Source organism: Gavialis gangeticus, unplaced genomic scaffold (genome assembly GCF_001723915.1).
Source record: "Gavialis gangeticus isolate Ggan-Ray unplaced genomic scaffold, GavGan_comp1, whole genome shotgun sequence".
NCBI classification, from domain to species: domain Eukaryota; kingdom Metazoa; phylum Chordata; order Crocodylia; family Gavialidae; genus Gavialis; species Gavialis gangeticus.
In genome coordinates this window covers 118,293,932-118,304,986 of record NW_017729031.1, presented here as the reverse complement: position 1 = coordinate 118,304,986, position 11,055 = coordinate 118,293,932, and the positions used below count along the sequence as shown (strand labels likewise).

The 11,055-nt window shown below is 49.5% G+C and overlaps 1 protein-coding gene across 3 annotated transcripts in view; it reads right to left on the bottom strand.

The window, feature by feature from the left end:
* SKAP1 (src kinase associated phosphoprotein 1) overlaps positions 1-11,055 on the bottom strand; it is a 352,931-nt gene that overhangs the window by 97,506 nt on the left and 244,370 nt on the right. For all 3 annotated transcript variants that reach the window (XM_019523682.1, XM_019523681.1, XM_019523683.1), the window contains 2 exons: positions 6,275-6,355; positions 3,041-3,124 (listed from right to left, as the gene is read on the bottom strand). In XM_019523682.1, the coding sequence (XP_019379227.1) occupies positions 3,041-3,124; positions 6,275-6,355 (165 nt within the window). The remainder of the gene's footprint in view (positions 1-3,040; positions 3,125-6,274; positions 6,356-11,055) is intronic.

Below are 11,055 nucleotides of genomic sequence, written 5' to 3'. Positions count from 1 at the left end.
GGCGGGGCTGGGGGAGTGGGCAGGGGTTGGGGAGGCTGGCAGGGGTCCCCAGCGTGGTCCCCTCCCCCAGCTCCTCCTCCCCTGCCCCTAGTACTTATCAGCTCGGAGTGGCTGCAGTGGGGAGTGGCTGCAGCAGGGACAGCCCAAATCATCAAAGCTCTCTGAATCTTTTCAACGCTCTCTGAATCTTTGGCATCGATTCGGACCTTTAAATTGGTCCCCTGATTCAATTCGGATTTGGAGATTCGGCCACTGAATTGGGCCGAATCTCCTGCTAACTGAATCAGCACCCAAAGCTTTGCACAGCCCTAGTGTCCAACTCACCTTGTACTGAGGGCCTGGATTCAGCTCAGGGTATGAGGAATCTGCAGTGGTGGTGGCAGCTCCAGCTCTGACCCAGGGTACAAGGCTATAGCACTCCAGCCCCCGCCATGTGCCCCTAGCCAGAGCCAGAGCTGTAGCCACTGCGTGCACTGTAGCTGTAGCCACTGCATGCACTGTACCAGAGCAGCAGTTTCAACTCCAGCACAGGGCACATGGTGGGGACTGGCAGCTGAAGAGGTGGGGCCATGGCAGTGTGAATAGTCAAAATGGCCAGAGGGCAAACCATGTTGCATCAGCCCTCTCTTGCCCTCCTGCCACCAGTAACCATATCCACTGGGGCTCAAGAGCCTAGATTCTGTGGCAGGCCACTCTCCCTGGCTATGCTGATAGTTCAGGAGGCTTAAGAGAGTGGCTCCATGGGCCAGATCTGAATGTTTGATTCCCTTGCCCTACCGCTGTTCCATAATTGCCCATTTCAGGGTCACTTGCACTTCTCTTTGAAGCATGTAGCACTGGCTAGAACTGCTTTGGTCTAACGGATCCCATGTTTTCACAATCCTAAATCCAGAATGTGTCAGATACTAGGGCTGTGTGAAACTTTGGGTGGTGATTCGATTTGGAGGAGATTCAGCCTGATTCAGTGGCCGAATCTCCGAACCTGAATCCAACCAGGGGTCCAATTTAAAGATCTGAATCAATTCAAAGTTCTCTGAATCTTTGGCAAAGATTCAGAGAGCTTTGATGATTTGGGCAGTCCCTGGTGGCTGCAGCAGGGAGCTGCAGGCACTCTGAGCTGGTAAGTACTAGGGGTGGGGGAGGGGACCATGGGGGGACCCCTGCCAGCCCCCCCGACCCCTGCCCACTCCCCTAGCCCTCCCATGGCTGCCCCTATCCACACCAGCTCAGTAATTTAAAAAGAAACCCCGGTGCTCAGTGGGTTCTGCCAGGTGGGGGGTGATCCTCACTGCCCCCCCGGGTGCATGGGGGGCTCTACATGAGACCCCTCAACCCCCCTTTCTCCCCCAGCCCCCTCACGGCTGCCCTGCCTGCCAGGGCTCCGGCCCTTTAAGAAGAAAAAAAAAAAAGCTGAGAAAAGCCCCAGGAGTCTCTGTTCCTGGTGCAGCCTCAGGGCAGCCACATGGTAAGGGGCAGCGGGGATTGCCCCCCCACGGGCAGAAGTGGTGAGTCCCGGGCTTTCTTCAGACGTTTTTTTTCCTTAAAGGGCCATGAGGGGGCTGGGGGAGCAGGGGGGGGCTTGTGCAGAGCCCCCCATGCAGCATGGGGCAGTGGGGATTGCCCCCCACCCAGCAGCACCTGCTGAGGTGGGGCTTTTTCCCCCCCCAAGTGCTGGGAGCTGGGGCAGGCAGGGCAGCCATTGCTGGGCTGGAAGAAGGGCAGGGGATGGGTCTGGCTGATTCAGCCGAATCGAATCAGGACAGCGATCCGAATCACCAAATGGAATCACTGTCCCCCGAACTGGCCATATCTGAATCCAAAGCGAATACTAGCCGCTTCGCACAGACCTATCAGATACCTGCATATAAGATCTTTCAGCCAACCTGCTTATTTTGAGAAGCCAGCAGTGATCCATTTGCAGTCACAAGGGCGCTAAGTCTTACCGAAACAAATTCAAGTTTAGCAACACAGTCCCAAGCAGACAGGGAGGGGTCTATTCTCAGCTCCATCACTGGCTTGTTTGATGAGCTCCTTCTTGCTCTGTACCTGTATTTCTTCCCCACCCTTTATCTCTCTTGCCTACTGTTAAGGTCATTTGTAAACACTTTTTAGCGGGTTTAAAGCAGGTTAAATGCCTTTTGCACCACTTTAATGGTATTGCTGTTTGCACATTTGGCAGCGTATTGCATGTTAATTCTGGCCACTGTAGCACGTTTGGTGGCGTAACGTGCCTTAAATTACTGGGATACATCAAATGACTTTGGGGCACTGCAAAGTAAAACACCTCTGAGGAGTTTTAGTTTCCTGCCCTACAGCTGCAGAGGGAAGCACCAGGCTCTGTGCAGCTCAAGGGCTGTGAAGGCAGACCACGCAGGCACAGAAGGAAAAGAAAAAAAAAAAGTGGTGAGCCTGATTCCCCACCCCCCCGGAGCCTGCCTGCCTACCTGAGTTGTGTGGGAGTCCAGTGCTTCCCTCCATGGCTGCGGTGCCCCCCAGGACTGCCCGAGCCAGGTGCCTAGGGGGCTGTGCCACCTGGGGGTGGGGGCCCACTGCTGTCATGAAGGGAAGCACCAGCCCCCACCCCCGCAGCTCAGGGACTGTTCTGCCCACCAGCAGCTCGCTCTCCCCTCCCTGCCGCTGGAGAGGCAGGTAAGGATTGGGCTCTGACGCAGGTGTACACAACACGGGGGTTTACTTTGCTCTAAACTGAAGCGGTGTTTTTAAAAAAAACCACTGCTTTAATTTGGGGAGAATTCAACCCCTGCATCATCTACAAATGCCCTAAGATGCTAAATGATAATGTAATAAAAAGAGAGGTACAGGATTTTATATACCATACTAAGGAAGGAATAGTTTGCTGTGGCTCCTGAAACTCCAATGACTTCAGAAAGTAAACTGATTTGCATTTCTCCCCTGCCTCCCCCTACTGAGATGCTAGTACTTCCCTGAACAAGAGCTCTGCTCTTACCCTTGAAGCCTATTTGTGCTCCCAGCCACTAGGTGCTGCTTGAAGAACACATGCAGATGCTTGCACACTTACTTTTTTCATTGGCATAGTAGTAAAAGATCTTTCTGTTGAGGACACACCATCGCTTCTGCCATTCTGACCCAAAAAAACTATGGTCTGTACAGAAACGGAAAACAAAAGTGGGTTAAAGGCAGTAGAGAAAAGTCAGCAGAGAGGAAACATTTCCTCAAATCCTGTTTTGTTCCTTCAGTCCTTTTCCCACAACAGTCTCTCAGATTCACCCCAACAGAATGTGGATGTGATATCCTCATGCTAGGGCATTAAATTCAGAATTAAGCATTTAATACTGTGATACTTTCTTCAGAATCTAAACCCTCTTCACTAGGAAAAAGCGTATGTTCCAACCTCATGTTCCCTACTACACCAAGAACTAATATGAGGTAAAATTCCAGTGGAGACCACTAGTGTTGAGGTGCTGGTGTTGCCATAATGGTCAACAAGATATGCAAGAGGCAAGGATTCTCATGGATCGTATCTTCTAGTGGACCAACTGTAGTGGAGACCAGTGAAAGTATGCAGCTTTCACAGGAGTTCATACATCGAGGTGCACCTTAGATGGCCCCATAATCTTTACCTAAGTTTTCTAACACATGTAAGCACCAGAAACCAGCTGTCTCCACTAGGATTTCATCCTCTGTTAGTAGCCATGAGTTAAACCTGAGGTAAGGACACCTCTTTTCCCTGGAGAGTATATGACATTAACGTTTCATCCTATTGGCTTTGCCCTTTGTGCAGAACAGTGATCAGAAAAGGAAAATAAATATAAGTTGTGCCTTCCTTTCTTATTTACAATGAATTTAGGAAGCCTGAAAAATTCTACACACCCACACACAAATCCCTGCAGGACAGACATTTTCCCTTCCCTTGCTTCATCTTGACTTATCAATATTCAAATCTTATCTTCCCCAAATCTACTGGTGAGGTAACTGGATGATACACAGTGGCGTAAAGTGTTCTCTCAGTACTCGACTGAAATGAGCAGTTTGGGCCCATCCAGACAAGTGTACACATGCCTCTTGCAGTGTCTCAAAGCCCTTTGAGATGCTGCAAGAGGCATGTGCGGGAACAAAAAAGTGTTCCTGGCACCGCAAATTTGCAGTGCGGGGGCACAATTAGACCCCTGGGGGTCAAAAAATACCCTGGGAAAAAGAAGTGGGGCAGGGCACGGTCCCCGACCATGCCCTGCAGCAACAGAGGCTCAGGTCCTCCACAGAGATGGTCTGGCAGCCAGTCAGAGCGTCTCTATGGCTGGCCCTTGTCCCGGTGCTGAAGCACGCTGCCTGCCCACACAGGGCAGGCAGTGTGCCAGCTGCAAGGAGTTGGACCCAGGGGGTGGGGGGGCTGGAGGAAGGGGGAGGGAAGCATGGGGGGGACCCCTGCTGGCCCCATCCCCTACCCGCTCCCCAAACCCTCCCTGATCACTGCCCTGCCTGGCCCCATCTCCTGCCTGGTCCTACAGACCCCTCCCCTACCCCAATGGCTACCCTGCCTGGCCCCAGCACTTAAAAAAAAAAAAAAAGAAAAGAAAAAAAAGTCCACACTCACCAGCTGTAGCAGCAGCTGTCGGGGCCTCATGGCAGAGCCTCCCCCCACCCCCAACACAGCCCAAGCAGCCACAAACTGTCAGACCTCACGGGGCTATGTGGCCCCTGTTGGTGGGGATGTGGCCCCTATGGGGGGTTGCAGCCCTGTGGGGGGGCAATCCACGAGCTGTATGGGGGGGGGCTGCACCCTGTGGGGGGCAGGGGAACCATCCCTCCTCAGCAGCCCCCCCCAATCCACCCACACCTATCCATACATCCCACGGCCCCCCACATCCCTCCACAGCCACTCACAGTTCAAAGCAGGCCACCACACTGGGAACATCTTCTGGGCAATAGCTGCCCAAATGGCCGGGCAGGGGCACACATGGCAGTAGTGCCGCACAAAGGCTAACTCTGTAGCTACAGCCCACTGGCAGCTGGCCCAGAGGGGCAGATGCCTCTAATGGCAGTGTACTTCCTATCTGGGTCTGACAGGCATGCAGCCTTGGGGCCACATGCTATCACAGGTGGCAACAAATCACAGCCAGGCAGTAGCCCCCATTGCCAGACTGCTGCAGTCGGTAAAAGGTGCAGGGAACTCTTAGGGCTGTTTCAGCAGTCCAGCTGGCACAAGGGGTAGTGTCCCTAGGTACCAATTGGCTGGGCCCCAGAAGCTCCTGAGAACAAGTAGCCCTGAGCTACTTGCTAGGGAAGCTTTTTGTACTGATGGCGCCAGAACAGGGCCACTTTTTACACTGCTGGGGCAGGTACAGGTGCTGGCCCCAGGCTCTAGCTCCTCTTAGCCACAGGAGGTAGGAGCCAGGCAAAGTTATTTTGCCCCAAGTGCCACAACTTGCACCACACCACAGGGCATGTCCAGGCATGTATGCTGAGGCAAAAAGCCCTGGCTCAAATTTGCACTGCTTCTATTTGAGCTACGTACCCTTTGTGTCAAATCCTTAAAGAGAACATTTTTCCCAGGTGTTTTTGAGGGTATGGGTACATGCATATTTTGAGTGATTTCAAATGTGTGTGCATGGATGGGGGAGGAGAAGAGGATTCTTGCTCAGAACCATCCAGTAACTGTTACATTCCCAACAGTTATGTGGGGACAAGCTAGAAATCATACAAATGTCGTATTAATGTTGAAATTGTTTTGCTATTTCATCCCAGGTTAAAGTTGTAGGAGTTTTGCTACATTTTTCTAGAAGCATTAAACAGTTGCTGTGGGGCCCCCAATCAGCAGCTCCCCTTCTGAAACATTTCCAAATGCCTATGTGGCCATAGCCTGTTGGCATCAGGCATTAACAGAGAATAAGCGGTGGGATTTTCAAAAGAGTAGCAAGGTAACTCTGGTGCATAAGTCAAAGCAACTTCCAAAAAGATTTGTACTCATAAACCACTTAGGTGTTTTTTTGAAAACTCAGTCAAGGAGTTGAATCACTGAAACAAAAGTTTCTTCACTTTTCTGTTTAGTGGTGTTACCAATCTCATGAACATACCAAATTCTCCAGTCATCTTCAGAGTCTTCCAAGGGAAACAACCCTTGAATTTCCAAAATAAAAGACAAGTAGAAAAACAACTCTTAAAAAAAATCCAAAAATCACCACTGCTCCATTCTCACTCTCCATCTTTATACCTTGCTGATGAGCTTCATTCAAAAGACATCAATCCATACCCACTACATTACAGGACACCTTCAAAAAAGTTATGTTTGACTTACCTCGGGACCTCTTCTCCAAGTATCCTTGCTTCAAAATGCTCTCCACTTCTTGAGTAGGTTTCTGTAGGTTGTCCTCTGACCCTAGAGAAAATGGAGCAAAATCTCATGATGTTTTCCTACCTCCAGATAGCACACAATTGTGCAAAACCACAGACATGCAATGGACATCCAAACAATGAATGTAACCACCCCCACAGCTTATGCTCATATACAAAATTTCTACACACACAGGATAGTCCAGCTTTTGGGGACCACAAAACCCTTTTCAAAACCTTAACTCCCCCCCTAGAACAGAAACAGTCTTTATCTGCATAAAGCTGCTCTAAGAGTTATGATTTATATTACACATAGGCCAGAATTTATTGAGGTTATCAAGATTACAAACTATCTTCCTCCACTAGGGCTTTTTACTTCCACTGTGTACAATGGAGGCAGAAATCTAGGTGTGGACCATAGGAGAAACAGTACTATTTTAGATGCTGATCTGAAGGGTAGACTTGCTAGTAAAAAAGCAATGAAAAGCTGGCAGGAGTGGGAGGGAGGGAGGGTGGACAAGAACAGTAGCAGAGGGCTCTTCAGGTCCCTGAAGACGCACAAGTTCTTTCTGACCTGGCAGTTCACTGCAGGATCCTCTCATCCTTAACCACAGTAGTGCCCCCTCAGGCTTATACATGCAGTCTCAGTTTCTTTGCTCAATTCTATCTCAAGCACTTTTAAGGTGTACTCAGATGCATGCTTGCGTGCACGCACAAACACACACTAAGTCCATCTGACAAGATACAACTCCTTGCCCCGACTGTCCCTGAAACACAACCTGCTTACGTGAGAGCAGGTCATGCCAGGCACTATCAAGAGGATGTTATTGAAGGCTCTTGGCCCTGGATCAGGTTATTCAGAGGCCGTGATGGATGTGTGTGGCCATACAGTCTGACTTCTTGCCCCAGAAAGCTTCACCCCACAGTTCTTGCATCAAGCCCAAAAAACTTGCAACTTGTAAGCTTTACTGAGAAGAGGCTCCATCCAGCACACAGTTGTGCCCAGAACTGCATGCCAAAGCTGGTAAGACTTTCCTCCAAAGCCAGTTCACTCAAGAATTCTATGGCTCACAGACTGCCACTGAGAACGCCTTTCCCCTACCTCCCCCCAAGCCCTGGCAAGTCTCACATCATAATAATTTGTACTGAAACACAATAAAAAATGACTAACTAAATGCTACTAATCATCTCCCCAGCGCCCAAGCTTGGCAGCCTTTTAAGTATGAATAACTTCCCAGAATCCCAGATCAGAAGGGTTTCTCTTGTTTTCTTAGCGTCTCTTTCTAACATCCAGCTCCCGGTCCAATCTATCCCTGCTGTCAGCTCCCTTGTTCACAGACTATTTTCATTTTTGTGTTTTATAGTTTGCAAACTCTGGGGTTGCTATAAATCCTCAACAAATGGGTCTCGGGGTGAATGCCAGGCACAAGAGCAGCCACACACACAAAGTTCATTTTTGTAGAAACTTTCTCCACACACGCACCCCTCTCTGAGCTCTTTATTAACTGGGAATAGGAGACTTCTGTTGGGGGCAAAGCTGTGGGTTGAGTGTAAGGCAGTCACATGATGGTGGCTGTTGGGCAGGGTTTGAACTATGGGGGAGCTTGGGAAGGGGGGGGGCTGAGCCCCCCATAAGAGTTGAGAGCCCTCCCATAAGAGATGAGAACTCACCCCTGCAGGCTGGTCAGCCCCTGGCCTTTCTAAGCAGCTCAGGAGGCAGCAGTTGCTCCTTCCAGCTGCCACCACTACAGACCCTGCCAAGAGCCAAAGTGTAATTTGAGTCCTGCTTTTGGGTGAAATCTGCCCTTCTATGAGGGACCTATGCATCACTTACACCCTTGCTCAAAGGCTCGAGCAGCACTTTGGTCAGTGTAAATTCCACCCCTATTTGAGGTGGGGCTGAGATGAGTGGGGTCTTTATTCTTGAAGCTGAACAGGGGTAAAATCGAAATTGCTTGCAAGGAATGTTTTTCCACATTTGCCTGTAAAACACACTGCCAGAAGAGACTGCCCAGGTCAAGCATAAACCAGGATGGGGGTACAAGACTGGACATGCATATCCCCCACTTCTCCCCCAGCACTGTAAGAGTAAATTTAGGGAAAGAACAAGGAAAGGGCTATTGATCTTCAGGTTTCAGGGCACTTGTGGACCAGGGAACATTAGGGATGGGGAGGGAATTTTTCTTGACAGGGGAGGTAAGCTTATAATTGCCCACTCCTTCTTCCACAGCACTTGGCACCATCAGAAACAGGATGCTGGACTATATGGATCACTGATTTGATCCAGTATGGCAAGTCCCATGTCCCTGCATTTGACTTGGGGTTTTGCTGTAGGAGGCAATTACTGACATATGGGCCAACTGCAGAGGTCTGATCAGGATCTGGAACTTCCCCAAAACATGGCATCTCACAGGTGCTATCAATCTGGCACGCCTGCCCTCCTTTCAGCAGCACAGGTAACAGCATCTTTCTTATCTGGCTTTTGCTTTAGAGCTACCAAACATCTGACTTGTAAAAAGGCACATTAAGTGTTTAAAAAAAAAAAAAATCCAGAATTCGGGTCCCTTTTGTTAATGCAAATCTAAATGTCATTTTATGGGACATTTATAATTATGAAAATGGGACAAGGCTGCCTGGTACACAGGGAGACCCCGCAAGTATGAATATTACATTAATGTGCCCAACACTAGCTCGCTGATCCCGCTGGCAGGAGCATAAAAAATGCTTGAGTGAAACTTTTATTTAGACGTTAAGATTCCAGGCCCCAGCGGGATGACAGAGGCAGCCCCAGTGAGATCCCATCAGCACGAGCGCTTGAATTGAATTACCCAGGGGGGAAGGCAAGAGCTGCAAGCACTGCTTCGCTTATTTAATTTCATTTACTTTCAATACATTATCAGCATGGGGCTTCCCTCTATCCCCCATCCCCAAGAAACAAGGCTGCAGGAGATATTTGCGTGCATGACACTGCTGCAGCTCAAGCCAAGTCACAGACCTGTTCCCCCTCCTGCCCCTTCTCAGGCAAATGGAATCTGCTCGCTCCCTCTGTTTGCAATCAAGAAAGATTTTGGAGGTTTTGGGGGAAGTTATAAGTCTATTCAGGTACCACCAAAAGAAAGGGAATGGAGGAGCAAGGGAGGCAGCATGGGACAGGAGACCAAGTACTGGACTAGGAGCCAGCATCTCCCAAGTTCTCATCTGCAGGACTTTCCCTGGACTTGTTTCTCAGGGCTTTTCTACATATGAGCTAGGGAAAGACATTACACAAACTGGTTTAAGTAATTAGAAACTGGTTTAAACCTGTAACAGAATAGACATTCAGTGCACATAAACCAGTTTGAAAACGGCTGAAACTGGTTTGAGATAAACCTGGTGGAATGCAGTATCAGACTTAACTGCTTTTACAGTTAAGTAAACTGATTTTACAGTTAAGTAAACTGATTTTACTTTACTTCACAGTAAGGGTTGCCAGAGTCTGGAATGGATTTCCAAGGGAGGTGGTGCTCTCTCCTACCTTGGGGGTCCTTAGGAGGAGGCTGAACATGCACCTGGCTGGGGTCACCTGACCCCAGCACTCTTTCCTGCCTAGGGCAGGGCATTAGACTCAATGATCTGCTACAGTCCCTTGCAACCCAAACATCTATGAATAGTCTCAAACCAGTTTATGCAATGTCTGTCTCAGGCCCCTTCCTGGTTTACCTTAAACCAGAGTCCCCCAGCATCCCAGATGCTTTGCAGCCGTGGGTGGGGCTCTCAGCTCCACAGCAGATCTGGCCCCCACCCTTCTGCTTCCTGGCTGGAGCTCCAGCAGAGTCTTGCAGTTACAGCAGGGTCTACCTGGCTTCCCTCTGGCCCTCCACCCCACCCCACCCCACCCCCACTCACTGCTGAAGCAGGGATTCCTCCCTCCTCTCTCCCACAGCATGGACGTAGCCAGCATGTGGTACATCAGCTAATGCCCAGAGGTGTCTGTGTATGGCAGACAGGACAGTGTCTGCTTAAGGCTTTTTGGAGCTAATCAACAGCTAGCTGGTAATGTCCCTTCATTCCTTCCTTGGAAAAAGTTGTTTAAAAAGAGCTTGAACTAATGAGAGAAGCTTTTGTTTTGCTGATGGTCTGATAAATGCTATGTAACTCCTTGCTGGCCCTGGTCAGAGAAGCAGTCGGGGGGAGGGCCCTTCCCTAATCAGAGCATCCTGCCAGGCCTGGCCATACCTCACCGTGGAAGGGAAGGGAGGGCTGCTCTAGCAACCCCCCTTGCTTCTAGCCTGAGTCACTGCAGGCATGTCTCTGCACTTCCTTAGTCTGGAGGGGATATCTGTACAGTTACAAACTGGTTTAGCTTAGCCAGGTTAGACTAACCTGCCAAGATTGAATCAATTAGGCTTTTTGAATGTCTGTCCCTAGCCATGGAGTTAACCTGCAGCAGCTAGGAGATTTATTTCATGTGTGGATGGATACTAATAATAGCAATCACACAGTTAAACCAAAACAGCTAGTTTGCATAAAATTAAAACTCTACCTTATTCCAGATCAACTTTCACATGCAGGAAACCCCTCAGTGTTTCATTACTGTCTCCTTTCTTTCCATCTCTGTATCCAATTGTTGCCTCTTGCATTGTAGCCTCTCTTGGGCAGTGATGGTCTTTTTGTTTTGTGTTTATACAGCACCTAGCACAATGGGGTCCTGCTCTGTGAGTGGAACTTCTAGTCACTACTGCAGTGCTTACAATAAAAAAAAACCAC